The 24698-nt window shown below is 42.6% G+C and overlaps 1 protein-coding gene and 1 long non-coding RNA gene across 2 annotated transcripts in view; one reads left to right on the top strand and one right to left on the bottom strand.

Annotated features, from left to right (window-relative positions):
• The window catches only part of bark (protein bark beetle), a 223768-nt gene extending 222860 nt beyond the window's left edge, over positions 1–908 (bottom strand). Inside the window, exon 1 of the mRNA XM_067153381.2 lies at positions 552–908. Coding sequence (XP_067009482.2) covers positions 552–908 — 357 coding nt within the window. The remainder of the gene's footprint in view (positions 1–551) is intronic.
• A 541-nt stretch (positions 909–1449) lies between these two features.
• LOC136880986 (uncharacterized) lies at positions 1450–24406 on the top strand. The gene is made up of 3 exons (XR_010860968.2): positions 1450–1570; positions 22100–22155; positions 24324–24406. It is a non-coding gene; the product is annotated as an uncharacterized lncRNA (long non-coding RNA).
• Positions 24407–24698: the final 292 nt, after the last annotated feature.

Genomic DNA, 24698 nt, shown 5'->3' with positions numbered 1-24698 from the left:
AACCTGGGATCCTCTGAACCGAAGACTACGATAATGATGATGATAATAATAATAGGTCTCCTTGGACAAGCACAGCCAACTAGATAACAATCTGAACCCCCCACTCCGAACGGTTGTTTACGAACTTCATAGGGAACTGAAACAAGTCTGTGCCTGACTGTCTTCCGCTTTCTGAAAGTAAATTTTGCCGGACCTCCAGAAAATCATGACACTGAACCACGAATAGGGATTAAATCTCATCTGTTATACCAACTTATACAACAGGAGAGCTGCCTAAGGAGGATCCAACTAACCTTCACGCGGACAATTTAGGGCGAGCGTACGGGTATATTTATTGTAATCTTCAACTTTTAATATCTGTATATACTTTGAAATCGCTGTTTATTCTTCCTCATACAATTGACCAATGTGTCAATAATAACAGAATAGTTCTTTTTTTTTTTTTTTTTTTGCCTTTCGAAAATCGTTTCTCAATATGAAAACAGCTCTCTTTATGACGGCCCAATATTTCTATAAAAGATTTCTTATTATGAAATAATTTGCAATCTTACCTTTGCAGAAATTATTCCTCCTCGGACGATGAGACCAACCATCGGTGAGAACCGCACTTCGACTCCAGGATCTATCACTAATTCTCCGGTATCTTCTAGGATTAAGTCTTCATGAAATATGTACGGGCTCTGATCCCTTCCTAACCGCAGCTGTCTATTCGCGATGGATCCGCCCTTTAATTCAGTAACGTTTTGTGGCGGCGCGTACGAAGTTACCAAACTATGACGACTTGTCCTGTCCTCCACAAGAAACGTTTCAACTTCATCGTCTATAACACTGTCATCACCAACAACAAAACAGTGGAGTAAACATAACAATACAAGAATTGTGGTCCACAAATTCACTGAGGCGCACATTTTAAATTTCACATTCGATATATTTCTGACGTATGCTTTACTTTTCCTCACTCTCATGTTAAAAAATAAATGTATTTATTTAATTAATTTATAAATCTAAATAGAACACGCTTGGACCGCTAGATTCACTCTCACCGTTCACGTAAATCTCGACCACACCAAGCACTGATTCTTCAACATCCTCCAACACTTGAGCATCTCACAACACACATTTGTTATCCTGGACGTTCAACCGTCATCCTATCACACGTTCTCTTTTAAATATCCATCCACTTGTCAGCATTCGTTATCCGTGTTTTACATCGTTTGACGTCCGCATTTAAAACTATTCGTTTGTTGCCCACTTCCACCACATTCTCTTCCTCCTACAAAGCCACTTGTTTCGTTTGGTTTATACTGGCTTCTCATTGGGTGCGGTTACAGGAATGGAACGTAACGTTTTTGAAAAGGGTCACGTGACAGAGACGTCAGCCTTACGCCCCCAGGCCAGGTAAAAGCCTCGCTCACCTGTGTGACGTGAGTGCGGCAGAGGAACGAGTTCCTCGCGGACTGAACTAACCAGGTACCAGGCGGAGCCACCGTCCAGCCACAGACTGCAGTAGCGCGATGACTCTGGTGGGGAACAGTGAGGTGGAGGGGAAGACCGTCGCACGCGACTACAGGTACGGCACTGAGCATACCACACGCAACATTTAACATGATGTCTGTGAACGAATTTATGACAGGGCAGGTTGAGTTAAATCACACTCCACGACAGGATTGACTAGCAACATCCTTCGCCGAATGCCACAACTTAACAGCGGATATCCTGAATGTTGTATTTCCAGATTCTTCTTCTGGTCCTTTTTCCCAGATTGTTGGAGTCGGCACTTCAAGTGGATTTGGCCCCGTTTTACGGCCGGATCCCCTTTCTGATACCAACTCTATGTGGAGGGACGTTTCGATCGTGGTTTACAGTGTCGCGTGCTGAATGCACTACAGATGAAGAGATGTGGATTTAGATGAACACAAACACCCAGTCCCCGAACTAGAACAATAAAACCATACGCAGTTAAAATCCTCGGCCTAGTCGGGTATCGAACCCGAAAATAAATCCACTGCGCTTCGCAATGGAGTAAAATATGGTTTGATCTAGTGAAGGCATGTCGTTCCTCCTCTGGCAAACTAGCGAAAGTGACAAACTATAACAGCAAATCTGCAGTTCTGAAGAAGGTCTACGTTTTACTATTTATATTACACAAAGTCCCGCATCTGGAGCTCGTTCTGTATCGCTAAAAAGCACATAAAACCAAGCATAACAATAGATTTTACATAAGAAATCACAATTTGCTTCAGAACACCTGATAATATTGACAATTTGGACTTCCGTTAGTTTGCAAGAAGGGGGGCGATATGTACCAAGAGAAAAGATCCTTGCCGTTCTGAGGAATGGTGAGTGGGATTTGGGCTAGATTAGTACAGGTAATCCGGCATCGTCGTCTAGTGGAAGCGAGCCTGTCCTTTTTTTTTAACCCGTAGGCCCTGGGTTCGATTCCCGGCCAGACCAGCTATTTGTAGCTGGATCTGAGGACTGCTTCGAAGTTCTCTCAGTCTACGCGAGAACACTGGGCGAATAGCGACCCCGGTCTAAAAAAAGGCAAGAATAACAGGAAGCCCAAATAATGTCTTCGGTCGTGTACGCAACTGGTTCTGTTTGTTGACGTTTACTCGCGTATCCTCATCTCGGATGTTTATTACAGCGCTTACAGAGGGTCCAGCCACAACTACTGTAGTGGTCCGGTTTTCTGGTTGAATGGTCAGTGTTGATGCCTTAAGTTCAGAGGGTTCCAGGATCGATTCCTGCCTGGCTGGGTCAGATTTTCTAGCCGTGTCTAGTTATTGCCCGTGTTTGTCTCAAGACATAGTACACCACGCTACCAACAACTCAAACACACACTGAGTGGCCAAAAGTCATGGGAAGACATTGAATGTGATGTTAATAACGAGTTGCTCCTCCGCAAGCCCTCAAAACGCCGAGGCATTGACTCTACAAGGTGTTGGAATCGTTCTGGAGGGATCTGGACCCCGCATCTTACACTGTTACCCACAATTAGTCTTGTGTAGTTGGTGCGGGGCTCATGGAGCGTACATCAGCATCGACAGCATCCTATAAATGTTCGACTGAATTAAGGTCGGGAGGATCTGGAGCGCCAATCCATGGTCGTAACTTCACTGGAGTGTTCCTCCAACCACCTGCGTGCCACCACAATGGCGCATTGTCCTGTTGAAACATTGCATCTCCATCAGGGTACTTTAGGGCAAGAAAGAGATTCAGATGGTCTGAAAGAATGTCCACATGACGTGCATCTGCCAGCAGTCCCTGCAGCCGGACAATGGGGCCTAATTGCGACAATGAGAACGCCGTCCAGACCAGAACTGAGCCACCTCCCACTTGGACACAACCTTGTTGACACGCAGGATTCATCGCTTCATGGGACATACGCCACACTCTCACACGCCCATCAGCTCGATACAACTGGAACCGGGATTCTTTTTTTTTTTTGGTTAGGGGCTTTACGTTGCACCGACACAGATAGGTCTTATGGCGACGATGGGATAGGGAAGGCCTAGGAGTTGGAAGGAAGCGGCCGTGGCCTTAATTAAGGTACAGCCCCAGCATTTGCGTGGTGTGAAAATGGGAAACCACGGAAAACCATTTTCAGGGATGCCGATAGTGGGATTCGAACCTACTATCTCCCGGATGCAAGCTCACAGCCGCGCGCCTCTACGCGCACGGCCAACTCGCCCGGTGAACCGGGATTCATCGGACATACCAGACGCCGCCACTGTTCCATGGTCCATTGCCGATGTTCGCGGGTCCGTGCACGTCGTTGAGCTCCGTGTCGAGGTGTCAGCAAAGGGGCACGAGTTGGTAGTCGGCTAGTGAAGCCTATACTTTAAAGGTATGGTCAAATGTTCCACCTTTACAATACTAAAAGTTTTATTATTCAATTATTTAAATGGCATTTAAAAAAATCACAAGTAGAGTACAATCCTCACAGTCGCGCAGGTCGCCTATAAGGAGTCAACTCGAAAGAAAGAAAGAAAGAAAGAAAGAAAGAAAGAAAGAAAGAAAGAAAGAAAGAAATAATAATAATAATAATAATAATAATAATAATAATAATAATAATAATATTCTCCAGGAGGTGGTTGTGGTGGTGTGGTAATTAAAATGAAGTACAACTGCGCAACCATTACCTATTAACACAAGTCAGTGAACTGGGCTGTGTACATCACACGGTAGAGCGAACGCTGAACTAAGCTGAATCAATCAATCAATCAATCAATCAATCAATGATTTGCATTTAGGGTGGTTACCCAGGTGGCAGATTCCCTATCAATTGTTTACCTCATATGTACATTTATTTATAATTGTTTACCTAGCTTTTTCTTAAATATTTTCAACGAATTTGGAAATTTATCGAACATTTCCCTTCATAATTTATTCCAATCCCTTACTCCTCGTCATATAAATGACTATTTGCCCCAGTCTGTCCTCTTGAATTCGAACTTTATCTTCATATTGTCATCTTTCCTACTTGTAAAAGCTCCACTCAAGCTTATCTTCTACTTATGTCATTCCACGCCAACTCACCAATGACAGCTCGAAACATACCACATAGTCGAACATCTCGTCTCCTTACTCCCAAGTCTTCCCAGCCCAAAGTTTGAAACATTTTAGTAACACTACTCCTTTGTCGGAAATCGATGCCAATGAAGTTGACTGGTTCGATCGCGGCTCAACTCGGCGGCATTTGAAGGTCCTCAGATACGTCAGCTTCGTGCCGGTATATTTACCTGTACGTAAAAGAACATCCGCGGATAAAATTCTGGCACATCGACATCTCTGAAAACCGCGAAAGAAGTAAGTGGAACCCTTCAACGATCAAAGATATCGGTAAGAGGAAGGAAATGGCCACGAACGGCATGGAAACGAAATATCCCCATAGGCCTCGTAAACCTGATACCGTGGATGCCAGAATATTTCTTTTTCTTTTTTTTTTCCTATTTGCTTTACGTCGCACCGACACAAATAGGTCTTTTGGCGACAATGGGATAGGAAATGTCTAGGAGTGGGAAGGAAGCGGCCGTGGCCTTAGTTAAGGTACAGCCCGAGCATTTGCCTGGTGTGACAATGAAAAACCACGGAAAACCATCTTCAGGGCTGCCGACAGTGGGGTTCGAACCCACTATCTCCCGGATGCAAGTTCACAGCTGCGCGGCCCTAACCACACGGCCAACTCACGCGGTGGTGCCAGAATAGAACGACAATTGACCAAGGGAGGTCGGATAGGATATATGAAACTGAGGAGACTGTCACAAGTACCGGTAATTGAAAACAATGCCAGGTTCAACTAAGGGCCCCGTGGTCGTTAATGGTTTAACGTCGCACTAACACATTTACAAATTTCTTTACGTCTCACCGACACAGATAGGTCTTATGGCGATGATTGGATAGGAAAGGGCTAAGAGTAGAAAGGAAGCGGCCGAGGCCTTAACTAAGGTACAGCCCCAACACTGAAAATAGGAAACCACGGAAAACCATCTTCATTATTGCCAACAGTGGGGTTCGAACCCACTATCTCCCGAATACTGGATTCTCGCCGCACTTAAGCGACTGCAGTAACACGTTTAAGGTTTTCGGAGGCACAAGGACAGGAAAGAGTTAGGATCGGTAAGGAAGTGGCCGTGGCCTTATAAAGGCACAGCCCCAACATTGCCTGGTGTAAAAATGGGAAGCTTCGGCGTTAAGTGCACCTTAGATCCCTTTTAGTCGCCTCTTACGGCAGGCAGGGGATGCCGTGGATGTTATTCTACCGCCCCCACCTGCAGGGACAACAAATGAGTGTCTCTATAACAACACAGCTTTGCTTTCTCTATTTGAGTCACTGAGTACAGCACACTGTTGCAAGCTGGGACAGGAGGCAGAGCCAACTAAGAAGAGTCAGGTGCGGAACGTCGGGCACTCCCACGCACCAACCCAGCACGGATCATCGGAGGACCTATGCCACGCGTGTCACTAGGTGACACGCGAACACGATTTCGGTGGCACACCACATGAACATAATAATATTTTATATATACGTCTTGCACTGCAGACAATACATATAAAGTTTCACGCGTAAGAAATAAATATCAAAAATCTAAATACTAGTTCCATTCGGACGTGCAATATGGCAACACTGCTACACTGATAGGTCGGAAAGTCAAGTGAGATAGTGTCGTTTTCTGTTGGTTTTGTATACGGACATCGCAGACATGTTTTCGGTGCCGAAAAGAGCATAAACTTAACAAAGGTGGTGACCGTATTTTTCAAGAACTCTGGCCAAGGGAATTCGGACTGTTAAAAAGATGTGTTGCCTGTGTTCGAAAACAATTGTATCCCCCACATTTAATGTAAAGCGCAACTTCGAGACTGATCATTCGAATATTTGTTCAATTTCAAATGAAGAAAAAAGAGAGTTCGTTTAACAAAATATCGAACATTGCACAAAACAAACTAATTCTTTTGTATCATCTTTTCGGCCAAGGAATAATATCAGTGCGGCTGTTTCCATCTGTCTCACTGCATAGTAAAGCATGCATGGGAAACCGATTTCTGACGGTGAGTTGTTGAAACAAAGTTTCTTATTGACGTCCGACACAATTTGAAAACTTCCCTAACAAACAACTAATAATTAACAGAATTAAAGGAATGCCAGCCAGCTGAACTGCTGTCAAGGATAGAATATTAAAAATGAGTGAAGAAGTTTCGGAGCATTTGAAAGCTAATTTGGATTACTCCCCCATATTTATAAAAGAAGTTCCGGGGGGGGGGGGTGTAGACATCCCCTAATGGAAAATAACAAGTGGCACAGTCAACAGATGATAGTAATAAACCAGACTTAAAATGGCACACTAGTTGGAAAAGGTTCGCCATCCCTGATCTAGACAGACGACATTATCCTACAAAGTAATAAAGAAGCGACCGATCTCCAAAGACAGAACTCCAGCAGCCTCCTCATCAACGGCAATACCGTCACAACTCGTAGTCACTCCTCTTCTCATCCGACGGAACGCACCAATGGCGGACGGACAGCAACCACCACCACAACAGCCACAGCCGCAGCAGCAGGAACAACCTGCACAACCACAGCAACCACCGGCCCCGCAGACGCTGGAACAACTCTCAGCCATAGTCAATCAGCTAGCAGTAAATATGAATGTATTGACGCAGCATTTTTTAGCCGAAGGACGGGAATCCGACGATGGCGGAGGGACGTCGGAAGCTGGCGATCTCAACTTTCGCAGCCTACGTCCCCACAACTACTCAAAGGGATTGGAAGTCCCACCGGACTACAGGGTATACCAAATCGCATCGGCGCTGGAAGCTCTTCTACCGGGGATACCAGCAGGACGCGACCATCACGATGCCACCACAACATTATGGCTCCTCTCAGCCTGGGAAAATCCGGACCACGCACAACGCAAATATGCGTTCAACAGAACCAATCTCCTGTATATCGCCCTCTCAAGAGGATGGCAGGCAGCCATCCAGCTCGACCAAGCCACCGGAGACGAGGTGGCCTTACTACCCCAAGGCTTCCAATTCCAGCCTCTTCCGAGGTTACCGGTCAGTCGCGCCCCAGCAACCAGGGGGAGGGGCCGCGGCGGACGGGGCGGAAGAGGTCGAGGGACAGCAGCTGCCACAGTGGCAGCAGCACCTCAACAGTAGACAAGGCGACAGTCACCTCTCCTCCCATCCCTCCGCTGGCTGCTTGCAGACTGACGGTCCTCCTCGGGACGCTCCGGCCTTTATAGAAGGTCCGGATGCGTGTGTAGGGAATCAAGCACTTCCCGAGAAGGAGCGTCAGCCGGGTTTGCCGCGGAGGCGATGGGTGACCATGAGAGGGTAACCCCCCTCTCCATTGCTTTCTTTATTAGTCTTATATACAGTACAAACATATACAAACGTCTTTGCAGGACTGGGCCCCGGCCAGACCGGAGTGTCCATAAGGCGACCGTGCTGTCCGGGTGAACTCGTACGTGGGATGCTCCTGGAGGCAGGTCTTCCAAGGCCCAGGTGGCCGCCATGATGGCCTCTGCCGTTTCTGACGTGTGGATGTTCACAGACTGGGCAAACGCCTGTGCCCAGCCCTGGTTGTAGGCGGGCGCTACGGCAGCTATGGAATGAGGTGTCGCATCGGAGAACACGTCCAAGTCCACTGGGGTTTGCATCAGGGTGCGGGGCGTAGCAATGTACTCCGGAGTCAACAACACACGGACCCAAAAGGGTTCGGCGCTTAAGATGTGCTTGGGCAGGAAGAAAGGCCAACCCATAACGTAGGAGAGCCAGGAAAAATACCCGGCTATCTGCTGGCGGCCTCTCTCATCTGTGGTGGTGATGCACTTCATAAGCTGGAGGGCTCGCTGCTGCGTGGCATGATGGAGGGTGATCTGTTGTGCCGGTATGTCAATTGTGACGCCAAGATATGTGAGGATGGGTTGCGGCGTGAGGACGGACTTTCTTCTGTTAATGGTGATGCCTAAGATGACTTCAAGATATAGGACTACTTCCTCTGGTAGTGTATCAGTCCAGGATGATGAGTATATAAGCCAGTCATCAAGGTACACCACGGTTTGCACTTGAAACTCTTGCAGAAGTATCTCGGCGACAGCCATGCCCCATCTTTGCATTATCGAAGGAGCGAGAGCATGGCCCATTGGCAGTCTGGTCCAAACGTAGGTTCGTCGTTTGTAGCGCACCCCCCATGGGTGACGGGTGGATGGTTTTATCGGTATCTGGAAAAAACCACTCTTAAGATCTATTTTAATGGCTAATGCTGTCGGGGGTATCTGGTGTAGCGCCTGTGCAGGGCTGTGGAGACTGAACTTAGGCTTCTGAATGTATTCAGTCCAGACACTAAGGTCGTATATAATGCGAGCAGAGCGATTTTCCTTGGCGACTAAAAACACCGGAAAAGCTGATGTGGCGTCATCTTGTGTGTGTGCTTGCGACCTTTAATACCGGTAACACGTCCCCTTAAATGGATGCATGTGTGAATTCTTGGCAAACTGCCCACTAGTTCACATGATTCGGCGTAGATCTCGCACAGTGGTTGCTTAGTCATGGCGTCCATAAACAGTCTTCTTTAATTATCCCAGGCATGTTCTCCTCCAGTGCGACAGGCTTCGGCAGCCGGCACAATTCCCATCATCGCCGCTAAAAGGCGACTTCACTCATTCCATTCCTGACCCGGTCAAATGACTGGAAACAGGCTGTGGATTTTCATTTTCATTTTTTGTTCGCCTCCAAAATGCTGGCGATACGGTGCCACTATGGGTAGGAGGACGTCTCTGTATCGTACAGCCGTGACATTGCCCTGCATGACCAGGAGTGGCGTACGGTGGCCATCCAAAAATATCAACGAACAGCCACCTTCCTGTACGTGCTGAACAGTGTCTCTGAGCCGTGAAGCCTGACCAGACTGCCTCCAAACACGTTGCCGACGATCGCCCAAAGCAAGACTTATGCGACACTGATCGGTGAAAAGGACTTAACCGACAATTCTGAAGAGGCCATTCAGAATAATGTTGAGCACATCATTACCATGCCCCATGATATTTAGGTTTGAGAGAAAGACCTTGCCATGGACATCGAGTCTCTGCTCTCATCAAGGAACAATCAACAGGGGGGACATTCATGATGCTGTTAAAAGACCTGTGGATAGAGTTAGAGGCTTGTGACAGACGGAGCGCCAGCAATGACAGCTGCGAAGACAGGTCTAAAGGCGGGTACAGACATGTGCGCCCAACTTTGTGACGTAACCTCTTCGCGCGCCAAGGTTAACCGGAGCAATGTTACACTTTACAGCCACGTATTGCAGCCCGTAACGCGTAACGTACTAGCGTTCCGCCAGTTGAGCTACAGTAGTACAGCTTTTTTTTTTTTTTTTTTTTTTTTTTACAACTTGCATTACGTCGCACCGACACAGGTAGGTCTTACGGCGACGATGAGACAGGAAAGGGCTAGGAGTAGGAAGGAAGCGGCCGTGGCCTTAATTAAGGTACAGACCCAGCATTTGCCTGGCGTGAAAATGGGAAACCACGGAAAACCATCTTCAGGGCTGCCGACAGTGGGGCTCGAACCCACTATCTCCCGAATACTAGATACTGGCGCACTTATGCGACTGCAGCTATCGAGCTCGGTAGTACAGCTTTCAAACATGGAGATAGCTGCAGCAGCCTATATTTACTTGCATTATATAAGCAAACCGACACGGAAACACGAGACGATGGTGGCAAACTAAGTTATATACACGTAGAACTACATATGGTGGTGCAAATTTGCTGGCTGACATGAAGTTTCAGTTTCAGACAGTTACCAGAATGTCACCTACAGTCTGTTGCCATATTGTATACGAGATATTATAATAGTTTTATTTTTACACACCTGACCCTGTTCCCATGCTCTTCTTTATTTTTTCTTTGTCGCTTTAGAGTGAAGAAAGCAAGGATGTCATTTTCTTCCGGCATTCCTCAGGCGTTATGTTCAGTTCCGTCGCCAGCTTCTCCCACGCATCATTTCTTAAAATGTTTTGAAATGCCTGGGATGGCCAGCCAGCCACAGAATTTCCTTACCTTTGTACATTTCAATAAAATGCAGTGTGTTCTGCTTGGTCCACTCCATGTTTACTGATCAAGCAGACAGAGGAGAATGCGTCTTGCACGCCGTAGTTCTGTGTACGTCCAAGCTTGCTGTAACTTCCGCGCGCGCAGCTCTTTGATGTGAGGCGGAAAAACCGACAAGCAGGGGAACGCAGCGAACCTCGTTCCGTATCGCTCATGTTGCGGGCTAAGGTTACACCACTAATTTACGCAGAACCGTCCAGACAGGAGCGCGACGCGGTTACGTTACGAGGTTCTGTTGCAGATCTGGACGCGCCTTAACGTGAATGCTATGGCGTAACGTGTCCTATTATCCACTGTCTCATTCTCCATGGAGGGTTATGTGGTAAATCAATGAAGGAAATTGAAGGTTTTGAACTTGTAGGTACAATTATTGATATGCTAAGAGGTGGAAATCGAGCCGTTTTACATCAACTAACGCATTTTTGCTGGAAATTGAGGCAGAAAATAGAGACATGCTTCTGTACAACCATGTAAGGTGGCTGAGTGCAGGAAAGCCCCTTAAAAAACTTTTTTTTGCTATTCGCAAGGAAATTCCCGAATTCCTTAATAAATTTGTCTCGTTTGATATATCAAAACTAGAAGAAGAAATTCAAACCCCAGAATTTTTGAAGCAAGTTAGCTTTCCTAACAGACGTGACAAATCACCTTAACACCTTCAACCTGAGTCTTCAAGAAGTAACCAAGAGGTATCAGATATGGTGGGAATTGCAAATGACGTTCAAAACAAGTTAAACATGTTCAGATGTTCTTTGGAAAACAATGAATTGATACATTTCTGTTCTGTTTAGAATTAGCGGCGGAGAAAGGCCATGAAGCTATAGACTTATCAAATTTCAGTTGACACATTCAAGATATCATTGAAGAATTCAACGCACGATTCAAAGAGATTGGTGATGATTACTGATTTTTTTCAAAATTGGTGGTGGTTATTACTGTTTTCAGGAGAAGTACAACTAGGTAACCATCCTATATTAACACTAATCAGAAAACATGGAAGAGGCCTGACACTTCGAAAAATGAAAGTATCGGCCAAAGAAAAATAAAGGCCACGAAGGGCGGGAGAATGAAGGACTCCCTAGTCCTCATAAATCTAATACCGTTAGGGTCGGAAAAGAACAAGAGTTAACCAAGGGAGATCGGATAGGTGGTGGTGATTATTGTTTTAAGAGGAAGTACAACTAGGCAACCATCCTATATATAACACTAATCAGAGAGAAAAAATGGAAGAGATCCAACACTTCGAAAAAATGAAGGTATCGGGTAAAGGAAGACAAGGGCCACGAAGCGTGAAAATGAAAGACTCCCTAGGCCTCGAGAGTTCTAATACAGTACCGTCGGGGTCGGAAAAGAACAAGAGTTGACCAAAAGAGGTCGGAGAGGATAGATGAAAATGAGGAGCCTGACAGAAGTAAGTGGAAGCAATGCCAGGACTCAGCTAAGGGCCCCGCGGTCGCCAACAGATGCTCCAAAGTTAAGAGCCTTGGTGGCCCCTTTTTAGTCGCCTATTACGAGAGGCAGGGGATACCGTGGATGTTACTCTACCACCCCCACGCACAGGGGACGATTCAAGGAAACTGAAATTTTGAAAAGCAGTGTACAATTTTACATGAATCCTCTTGGCGCTACATTCAAGGAACAAGAACCACACTTACAACTTGACCGGTGTGATCAACAAGCCGATACGTTCTTACAGACCAAGCGAGAACAGGGATCACATTTTAAAACTGCTATCCAGCGAAAAATACGCAAACTTAAAACAATTTGGACTAAAAATGACTTCAATGTTTGAAAGCACGTACATATGTTTAAATGTTATTTTATTTTATTTTATTTTAAGAAATTCATAAAAAATCAGTACAGAAGTCTACTTGCAGATTCTTCCTTAATGCATCTTATGAAATTAGCAACAACAGAGCTGGAGGTGGACATTCATTCATCGGTAGATGGAGCTGATCGACCACAGTATTGCAACTAAATTGTTCTTTTTAAAATTTTATTTTGACTACATTATTAAGTTCAGTTTGCTTTTAGGTTATATTTTCCTCTTTGCCATTTTTGTCAAATAGTTATTGAAATGAACTGACATTGTTAAGTGCTCTTCTTTAAAATTCAATTGTTCTCGGTATAATATTTTTTGTTTATTTTTAATTTCATTATTTTATATAATTGTAAAATAGTGTTTTAAACAATTAAAATGAATAAACCGTAGTTTCATTTGAATTATAGATATTATTTCATACGGATACTTCTGTTCTATTTACAGAATTTTAGGAAAATTGGCCTATTATTAAATTGCCTAAGGTTTCCAATGTATCTCTTCAGCTCTTACAAGTTGGAAACCCCTGATTTAGAAGGTACTGTACGTCTATCATGTTTAACGAATGCAATGTTTTAGGCTGCTGATACCAAGTGTTATTTTAAGTGACAAAGCAACGTTATCATCAGTCCAAACTTCTGGACTACCAGATCATCATTCCTACTGAAGGCTTCTACAATCTGAACTTCACTGCCTACATGTTATTACTTATAACGCGGGTTTCATAAAAATTGCTATTTTTTTGGTATTTGTTTTTACGTCGCACCGACACGATAGGTCTTATGGCGACGATGGGAGAGGAAAGGCCTACGAATGGGGAGGAAGCGGCCGTGGCCTTAATTAAGGTACAGCCCCAGCATTTGCCTGGTGTGAAAATGGGAAACCACGGAAAACCATCTTCAGGGCTGCCGACAGTGGGGTTCGAACCCACTATCTCCCGGATGCGAGCTCATAGCTGCGCGCTCCTAACCGCACGGCCAACTCGCCCGGTCATAAAAATATGATGTAGAAAATCATTATACTGCAGGTGCGATTGTGTAACATGAATCATCAGTAAAATCAATGTCTTGAGAAGGAGTAGGTCAGATTGCTAATGGACAATGCATTGGTTGGAGAGTTCCAGTAACATAGCCTCCCCGGTCTCCTGATGTTAACCCTTTAGAACTGGAGTGCTGTAATCCAATTTCCATTGGCGGCGAACAAACACAAAAGGAGTGTGTGTCCAATTCTGAACGTCTCTCAATCCATATATTTTCACAAGAGTCCGTGATTCACTGTGTATGAGACGTCGAAAAGAGGATGTAACGTAATGAATTGCAGCCATATTTTAAAAAAATCTAGTGGCGAAAATACTGGCCAGGTAGGCCATATTTGATTCAAGACGTATGTTCACGAAACCTTTCTTCCTTGTTCAGCTAATAAGTGAAATATGAACATACGCACTTTTAAAACACGATGCATTTGATTCTCCGCTATCTACAGTAAACAATTAATGCTTGAAAAAGATGAATTGGTTGGAGAGATCCAATAACACGCCCTACCCGATCTCCTGATCAAACACAATGGGTCTATTACAAAACTATTATTGAACTATAAAGTTTTCATTGAATACAATAGGGTAAGATATCCAAATAACTGAAATGAGTAAACCTCCCATCATTTTCTAGCAGCGAACATGTGACGTGGGAAGTTATTGACATACAGGATGGTTGCCGTAAACAGGATCCAATTTTTGTAAGATACAAGCAACCGTTTTGGTGATGGTAGTAATTACTGTTTTAAAAGGAAGTGCAACCGACTAGCCATCCTCTATTAACAATTAGAGGGGGAAAAGGAAGAGGTTCCACACTTCGAAAAATGAAGGTATCGGCGAAAAGAAGCGAAGGGCCACGAAGGGCGAGAAAAATGAAAGACTCCCTAGGTCTCGCAAACTAATACCGTCGGGGTCGGAAAAGAACAATTGTTCACCAAGGGAGGTCCGATAGGATAGGTGAAAGTGAGGAGTCTGGCATATGAAGACTAATACTTTGCCTAATGATAAGTTTCCCTCCCACCGAAGATGGTGGATTCGCTCAGCATTCTTAAATGTCAATGCTTCCCTCCTCTTACAAGCCATCAGAACAAAGTAGAATACATTACTTCAAATTCTTTTCATCCCAATAATGGAATATATATTCATAGCTGTGTAGTCATCTACCTTTTACCTTATTTTCCTGCAGACAAGCTCGTAAGGGTATTTTCTCGTGATGAATGCACATTTAAGGTCACGCGATGAAGCACGACTTGGTGATGTATTTTACAAAAGTTCATATCAGCACAGAGGTCATTGACCTTATTCCACCCCTGGAAGCCTTGTATATTTCTTTCCATCTGTAGGGCAAGACACGTGCAGTAGACGGAAAATAGACATACAAAATATATTAATTTTTCCTATAATTGTTTTATTCACTTGTAAAGAAGAGGAGAGGTTGGCCAGGTGTATTTTCCCTTAAAATGATGATATCATAGGCACATGACCTTCAGTGTTACGTTGAATCCGAACGACAGGAACGCGCAATTCTTGTTTCAAAACTCCGGCTTGTATTGGCTGGGATTCGAATCGCGACTGCCTGGATGAGTGGTGGTGATTATTGTTTTAAGAGGAAGTACAGTTAGGCAACCATCCTCTCTATAACACTTATTAGAGAGAAAAATATAAGGGATCCGACATTTCGAAAAATGAAGGTATCGGCCACAGAAAGACATGGCCACGAAGTTTGTGAAAATGAAAGACTCCCTAGGCCTCGAGTACTCTAATACCGCCGGGGTCGAAAAAGAGCAAGGGTCGACCAAGGGAGGTCGGATAGAATAGATAAAAGTGAGGAGCCTGGCACAAGTAAGGGGAAGCAATGCCGCGACTCAGCTAAGAGTCCCGTGGTCGCCAACCCACGCTCCAAAGTTGCTCCTGGGGCCCCTTTTCATCGCCTCTTACGGGCAGGGGATAGCGTGGGTGTTATTCTACCGCCCCACCCACAGGGATAAGATTCTCTTACCCCTGTTCACATCAACATACAGTAATACTTTCCAAAGAATTCAGGAAAATAAACTTCGTTATCAAAAGAAATCGTTCAACCAATTTCAGTGCAATGGTTTGGATTTTTAAGCACCTGTTATTAAACAGTATTATTCAAGAAAAACGATTCATTGAGTCTCTACGCAGAAGCAAATTTTAACTGTCATGATATAAAACGAAGTAGGCCCTAATCAGTTACAAAAAGGGCGAGGGGAGTTATCCCCTCCGAAGGAACGGAAAAGGCATGAGTATTAGATGTAAAGCGTTGAAGATATTCATTCGTGAGAAACAAGCTTTCTGATCGTACATTAATACGGTGATAATCCAAATATAATTCAAAGAATCTGATATCCCAACACACAGCAATTCCTATCGTTACGTAACGCTAAGAATAAACTAATACATTTCGGTTTTCTGTAAGTATGATTGGCTTTTATGCCCATTTAGAGGTTATTTCTTTGTTTTGTAACGCGAGTAAATAAAATGCTCGTATTTATAGTAAGTAGAGACTCCATACGGTACTTAGGGCCTAAGTCATTTTGATGTAAAATCTACAAGAGAAATTGCTTTCTCATCTGACGTATTTATATTTAGTTAGTTAAGTCTGCTCTTTATTGAAGAAGTTCTACTGAACATATTCATGTATGTCTAATATGTGATTTTATAAAAAGGGTTAACCTACATACGTTTGCGAAGAACTCACTGAAGAGCTACCGGTATTTAAAGCACATCTCCGTTAATTTAATTAAACACCTCATGTGGTATTCTCGTAACATGTTCTGTACATAACGTATACTTATTACTTATAACTGACATTAATTATTTCTTTATCTTCTGCTTTCTTCGACACGGATCCTGGTTACCAGTATGGTTATCGCAGCTTCGTCGTGTGCAGATGTATGAACACAGAACACCATGTACGAATGCGTGTGGCCGTGTGCGTTGCGCGGAAGAGCTCTGGGGAGAACCATCGCCTTCTACTAGCCTACTATCAAAGAGATGCCTACTATGTTTCGCAGTCATAGCAGAGGGCGATGGGAGAACAAAATGACGCTTTTACATGTATCAACTAGGTACCTCGAACAGAAAAATTAAGTGTCTCGATACTTGACGTAGTACTGGTAACCGAAGACCGACTCCAGTCCTGGTCGGTCGGAGCGGTCTTGGATAATCTCTCAATAGGCATGTCCTGCCAATCTCTGAATATAAACAGACATATCATTCTCATTTATAAATGTTTTTTTTTATTATTTTCAAACGGCGTTTATAATATAAAAACAGTTATTTTAAAGTTGCGGCAAAATTGAGAAAACAAAACAAATTCACATGGTTATAAAATACGGGACATTTTTACGTCCTGACATTTTTTCGGGACAATGGTACAGGATTTCGAAAAAAAAAAGGGACACTCCTGTATTTCACAGTATGTATACGAACCCCAAGTCAAGAGCAAGATGGAACTAGGCCTATACGGTTATATTTTTCTTCATACAGAAGTTTAGCCACCCCTGCCACCAACAGCTTTTACAGGTACATGATTTCCTGTGTAGGGCAAACCGTGAACTCTTGCTACTTCTACTTTTTGTCTTTTATATTCACTTTGCCGGACTGAGTGGCTCAGACGGTTGAGGTTCTGGCCTTACTGACACCAACATGGCAGGTTCTGGCTCAGTCTGGTGGTATTTGAAGGTGCTCAAATACATCAGCCTCGTGTCGGTAGATTTACTGGCACGTAAATGAACTTCCGCGGGACTAAATTCCGGCAACTCGGCGTGTCCGAAAACCGTAAAAGTAGTTAGTACAACGTAAAGCAAATAACATGATGATTATTATTATTATTATTATTATATTCACTCTGATTACATTTGCGTTTTTGGAGGCATATTAACCAGAAAACTTCAAGCACACACGAACTATTCCCCAGATTGACACCAACAACAATCCATAGGATTAAAGCGACTCTAAACTAGTCTTACTTAATTTAAAAAAAAAAAAAAAATCCACCAACTCGTTGCCGCCAATTCGCCATCGAACGGTGGAGAAAGGAACTATGTCCTGGGCTCGATTCCTTCCTCAACGCTACTGAGTGAGGCTGCCTCCTGTTTCTCTCAAAAGAAAGACATATTTTTACTTTTAAATGCTTAAAAAAACTGATGGTGTACCAGGCTGTAGTCAACTCTACACTTCTGTGGCCGTGAAACATGGACCTTATACTGTTGTTCCGTAATAATAAATTTGGAGCTTAATCTATAAGGAAATAATTTATTGCACAGAAATATTTTCTAACATCTTTTTTTTTAAACAAAACTTCCAATAGACCAAGAAAACACATTCACCTTGCACTCTTCACGACTGTCATTTTTTTAAAACAAAACTTAAGGGAGGCAAATACAGTAGAGACAATATGCGACACTTACGGATTTAGCCTTGCTAAAATGGGAGACAATTCGACGGTGGCGCTCCTAGTGACTTGACCTGAAAAACTCGCGCTAAATTCAAATATCAATGGAAATGTATAAATAAATTACGTCTAGAACGAAAGTGTTATTGAGATATTAACTTCGAAGCTGCTAAAGCAATTCTGGATAAAAGAATGAAGAATTATTTAAAAGGTTACTATTCAAAGTCTGAAATTAGACATATAAACAAGATGTGAAATGGCTTGATCTTTCATTTATGGATTACTTTTTTAGCATTAGCATTCCTGCCTGAACTCTTACGGTTGGATTTGTCTTTTTTTCTCATTTAAAAGCATTGTATCATCACATTAAGGCACTTGTCAATAAAAATATCGGCACATTCCTTACACATATGATGCAATGAATTAACATTTAATAGCTGGACAATTTTCCTCTTAACATGAAGCCTACTAACAGAAAGAAAATCTATAAAATCCCGGCTTTAATCTGAGAAGAGGGATAAAAGAAAGAAAAGTATGAAAATGTCGATAGTGATGCTTTGAGGAATATATGTACAATTAGAGTAAAAATGTAACATACCCTTGGCTGTATAGTCGAGGATTTTTAAAGTCGCTGGCCTGGAAATTATCTGAACAGATCTTATAATTTGTATATAAGCGTAACGTCGCTTCTTTCTTGTACACCTTATGCAAATCACTTCTGTGACATTTCAAAACCCACAGATCACACCTACAACACCACATCGGTATTGAAGGTTAACTGCTGCACTATATAATAAAATATGCGTATTACATTTTAAGCCAGTTAAAATATGGGTCGAGCAGGTCAGAAGATTATGAAGTACTATAAAAATCTCTGTCACTGGAAGAATATATATGCAAACACAATATTACTTACATTTTCTTGTCACGAGCGAACCTAAAGAACGACCGCGCATTCTTCTCTACTTCATAGTTACTGCAGCCAAATACAGCATATACCTTTCCCCTCATGCTGAGAGGAGATATCAAGGAATGACACACGCTACTATTTAATTATGTCAACTCACTGAAAACGCATAAATAACACCAAAAACTTCACACAAAAATACACGTGCTCTTATGACAGAATCAGTAGTTTTCAGGTCTACTTGCTAGAGGGAGCTCCAATAGCTGTCCCTCGATATCTCGCTCAGTGTCGCGTATTGTCTCTACTGTATTTGAGGGAGGGCTGTCATGATACCAACCACTACAAACACATAACAGGATAGAAATCAAAATTCTCTTAACATCCTCCCCACCTTGCAATTTTCGTTTACACTAATCCACAGATAAAATTGCAACACAATGAAAATAGACAGCAGCATTCTACAATAAAACATTACAATCTTTCATTAAATTCATTTGACACTGATTTTTCACACAATGCCTGTCTCTTCTGGAATATTTATAAGTCCAAACGTTTTGGTGTTTCCACTATTCTACCACTTCTTGTAGACTTCACTTGTGGATTTGCCACTGCATCAGATGATCCGTGCGAAGCCTTCTCTGGCTGTATCTCCAGGATAGAATCTCGCCGATTGCTCTGTACTACTCCAGATTCATCTGATGAGGCGACTTGAAAGGGATAAAGCCTTTGAACTGGCCGCACCCTCTCGCTCGCAGCCGTTCTCAGTTTGACAACCCTGACGACGCCATCCTTTCCAGGGTACACCTCCTGGACGACACCTAGTGGCCAATCGACTTGTTTAATGTCATCAGCGCCGATCAGCACAATATTTCCAACGTTCACTTTGTTGGATGTCCTACCTCCCTGTTGAATAAGAAGGGCCTCTTTGCGGAACCTCTGCTGAAGATCGTCCCGCAGTTTCTGTAGATAACGCCATCTTAATTCTATTCCTTTTCTGTCGATGGCATCCAAATCTGGCACATCAGTACTGGGTATCTCATGAAGAAAATCAGCTGGTTTCAGAGGTTTCAGATCGTGCAACTCATCGGATACATATGTCAATGGCCGTGAATTTATAATAGCTTCGTAGTCGCACAGTATCGTGCTTAACTCTTCGCAAGTAACCGAAGCCCTGCCCAAATTATGACGAAGCAGTTCTTTCACGATTCCATCAGCCTTTCCAACCACTCTCCCCACCATGCAGCAGTGGGAGGGTTGAATTTCCAAGTTATTCTTCCTACGACACAACTGGAAACTATTTCTTTCCAGTTTAACCCTTGCAAAGCGTGGTTAGCCCCTTTGAAGTTTGTGCCATTGTTGGAGTAGATAACCAACACCCTGCCCCTGCAAACAATGAATCTTCATAGGGCTTGTAGGAATGCGTTTGTTGACAGAGACCTGACAAGCTCAATATCAACTGCTCGAAAGACGGCGCAGGTGAATAACACGAGCCACGCCTTCTGTCCAGTTTTCAGATACAATGCTCCAGCAAGATCTACCCCGGTGACTTGAAATACTGTGGTGCAGTTAACTCGCTCCTTGGGAAGTGGGACAGTTTGTGTCTCCATTGACCTGGACCGATACCTCTTACATCTGATACAGCTCATTATGATTTGCCTAACCAACTTTCTTCCTCCTATGATCCAGAAGTCTTCTCTAAGCATTGTTAATAAAGTTTGAAGTCCCATATGCTTAGACAGGCAATGTTTTTCCATCACCATTCTCTCAATGACGATGTTATCTGAAGACAGCACAATGGGGTACTTGAAGTTTTCTTTATAACCACCGTAGGGTAACTTTGTTCGCAGCGTTAGAATTCCCTGACTATCTTAAAAAATCTGAGTTTTTCTTTTCATATTTTGCTCTATGATCTCTCTGTTTTCTGTATGAATACATCTTATCAGACACTTTTCTGCTTTGACTACTTCTTCTCTCCCTTCCTTTTGGCATCTCGGTGTCGTATGTTGTAGACAAATCTCAGTGCCCAGCCAATCATACGTAACATTCTATGGTAACTAGAATAATAGCAGAGTCTCGATGTAAACTCTTCCTTATCAAATACTGCATTTGTTATGAGAATCTTTCTCTTCTCCTTGTTGCCTTCAACCTCAGCAGCCACAATGTTCAATTTAGGCCATCGTACAGTGTCATCCTTGAGCCATGTGGGACCTTCCCACCACTTACTTTCTACCAAAAACTTTGTGCACATGCCTCTGGATAGTAGGTCAGCAGGGTTTAAAAACCCTAGAACATGATGCCAATCCTTTCTAGACATAATTTATTTATCCATTTTCGTATGTGCATTTCCATTGATATTTGAATTTAACGCGACCGCCGTGACATCAAAAAGCTGGAGTGCTTTCACCAGCAAAAACTACGCTCCATCATGAACATCAAGTACGTAGGAGAACTGACTTACGTCTCTAATGCTGAAGTTCTTAAGAAAGCATGTGCTAAGAGTGTAGAAGCATTAGTCGTTGGCCATTGCCTTCGATGTGCAGGGCATCTGCGCTGCCCAGATCTTGTATGGTGAACTTGACTCCGGTTCGAGATCACAGGATACTCCCTTGAGACGTTTCAAAGACCAACTGAAACAAACCTTAAAGATGACTGAAATACACTCATAAATCTGGGAAACACTAGCCGAGGACTGTTTATTTTGGTGGCAAACTGTCTGTACCTCAGTCCAGATGGTAGTGGTGATTATTGTTTTTCTATCGGCCCCACCCACAGGGAGAGCCTCAGTTCAACACTTCGAACAAGGTCTGGCTCCATGGCTAAATAGTTAGCATGCTAGCCTTTGGTCACAGGGATTCCGGGGTCAATTCCCGGCATGGTCGGGAATTTTAACCATAATTGGTTAATTCCCCTGGCACGGGGACTGGGTGTATGTGTTGTCTTCATCATCACTGCAATCTCATCACGACGTGCAGGTCACCTACGGATGTCAAATCAAAAGACCTGCACCTTTTAAAAATAATTTTGTCAATACTGGCACCTTCATTCTTCAAGAGGTCAGACCTTTTCCTATTTCCCTTCCCCTTAAAACAGTAATCATCAGTATTGCCAGTCAAATAAGTACATTATAATTATCTGTCCTAATGCTGTTATAAACAATTGGATGATGTCTTCAACATCCAAGAGTTGGATTGGTTAGCTGAACAGCAACTTGTTTTAAAAATGCTATCCATAGGCTGAATTGTTTTAAAGCACTGTCTAATATATATTAATACAGCATTTAGTGTATAATTTTCTTTTGTTGCAGAACTATCATAATTTCTCATGGAACACAACATCGCCTTATCAAAAAGAATTAATGAGGTAACTAGGCATTACTTTTAATCTCTAAGTTATGTGAAACTCCACTGGAAGGGGACAGTGATTTAGTATGAGAATTAGGATGTGTATTTTCATTCCTTGTTTAATAATGTGTTTCTTTACAGGTATGGTATAGTGCAGTGGTCTGCGGTGAACACGTTTGTTACCGCAGCTGTAAAAAAAAAAAAGAAAAAAAGAAAACAGCCCAATCACATTACCATTTCCAAATTGGTATTCACGGCAGCATCATAACATCAGCTACAGCAGATTTTAAACAATGTACTTACAGTTTCACCCAGTGACGCATCGTAACTGTACAGTCAAGGTTTTCACAAAAATGTACTGGGACCTTTTGTTCTTAACTTAAAATTTAAGCTAAACTAAGTGAGCGAAGACAGACATGGGAAAGCATTCCTCACGACGAAGAACACTTATATTCATGAAGAATGCCACACAACTCACAAAAAATTCACCCATAATGCAAGAACGACACTAAAAAAATTCACAGTCCGTACTACCATTACAGGCAAACCAATGGGTACATAACAACAAAACACAAAATTCTTTTACTTTGCGCTTGGCTGTCTTCATGCTGGGCAAACTAAATATTTCCCCGAGTATATTGAAAAAATCCTCTACACGTGCCATCAATGAATAATACCCAAAAAATTATACATGCCGAAATCCAAAAATAAAATCTATACTTTTATTACAATTTATTTCATAAAATAGCTCTTTATTAGCGAAACAATGTGCAGCTGCCTATACTGTTGAAATGAAATGGCGTATGGCTTTTAGTGCCGCAAGTGTCCGAAGACATTGCCTACACTGTTAACACATTGATATTTTTCTTGTTGCCTCTGATGTGTGGCATGTTGGAGTGTTAACTACTACAACTAACGTACCTTTTTCTCAAGCTAGCTGGCCTCTCTCCGTTAGATGCTGGTGAATCCTGAAGGAGGTCCACAGCCCACACTCCGGCTCCCGAGGATTAGGAGGCTTCAAGGGCATGCGTGAACACAGCGACTTGAATTTTGCTGGGGTAACACTCTTTCGCACCGTCAAAGACATCCAGGTCGCTGGAGAGCGCTGGTTTTTAAACTATCTAAAAAGTGTTTTATGGAATAATACGAAAATGCAAATACAAGGTTCTTTGCCACAGCAGCGCTGGGGTAGATGGGGTTCAGTGCACGCCACTGTTATAGTGTAATATTTATATTTAACTTGCGTGTTTGTCAGACTGAAAAGCTTTCAAGTTACATACAACTCAGATGACACTGGAAAGTATGGCTTCCTTCTTAACAAAATATTTAAACATGGTGCAACCATTTTTGTTCTTCAGTAATCTATTTGAAAATTTAATAAAACTCAGAATTTATATGGGTCAAATGATACAATAAAACAATCAGTGGTAGAATGTCAGCCTCTACATTCAAACCCAGCAGAATTACTTTTCTGCAGTACTCTAAACATTACTTAAAGTTCATTGGTTCACTCAATCCAGAGATGCTCAAGTTCTTGTTGCTCATTAAGCCATTTAAGCTGCCTGTATGTCAATTCTGACATTTGTTTTACTCTACCAGGTGGCAGACAAATATATCTCTGCTGGTTGATATATGGCTGAGTTTGAATTAATTTTACCTGGTAAACATCGAACGTGTCACCAGAGAAATTTTATATGCTGACAATTGTATGACATGATGAGCTGAATGAACTTTTGCTACCCTTCAAAAATCACACACTTCTGTTTGGTTTGAACCGAGGATCTTGAGAGCTGGAGGCTGACATTCTATTACTGATCCACAAAGGAAGGAAATACTTTGTGGTTAACTGGTAATTTTATATAGATTTGTTTGGTCAATACAGATTAATATAACATTCTTATTTTATGTTTAATATTTCAGATCAAATCAATCACCACTGATCTGCATATAGGGCAGTCGCACAGGTGGAAGATTGTCTATCAGTTGTTTACCTACTCTTTTCTTAAATAATTTCAAAGGATTTGGAAACTTATCAAATATTTCCCTTCACAAAATGATAAAAATTACCCAGAAATCTCAAACATTCAATACCTATTCAGGGGGCTAATAAAAAATGCAGAAGCCAGTTGAAAAGTTCTCAGACAATAACAACATATTTATTACGATCTTTTCTTCCTTCTTTGACAGACATTTCAGTTTGCAGACAGAGAAGGGAAAGGTTCACTCAGCTGGAAAGATTATAAAATAGCAATGGTAGCACTGACAGGAAGAAAACCATACAAGGTAACATAGACACAGTATATTTGTTTAAGATTATTGATTATTATAAAACTTAAATTTGATTATCACTTTCTTGGCTGTTAACTTATTCAATTATATTTTAGTTTAAAAACCTATTCTGTGGCATCATTGAAAGTTTTCTTTATGTAGTGGGAAATGATGGAAATATTCCAGGGGAAGAAGTCCAACAGAATATCTAATGAAGTTTTCCAGAAACAAGCAACCGAGAAATGGAAACAGAAAGATCGTGATACTTACCTCAGAGAAATATTCATGGCACTT

This window comes from Anabrus simplex, chromosome 9 (genome assembly GCF_040414725.1).
Source record: "Anabrus simplex isolate iqAnaSimp1 chromosome 9, ASM4041472v1, whole genome shotgun sequence".
Lineage (NCBI taxonomy): Eukaryota > Metazoa > Arthropoda > Insecta > Orthoptera > Tettigoniidae > Anabrus > Anabrus simplex.
This window is presented reverse-complemented; position numbering and strand designations above follow the sequence as displayed.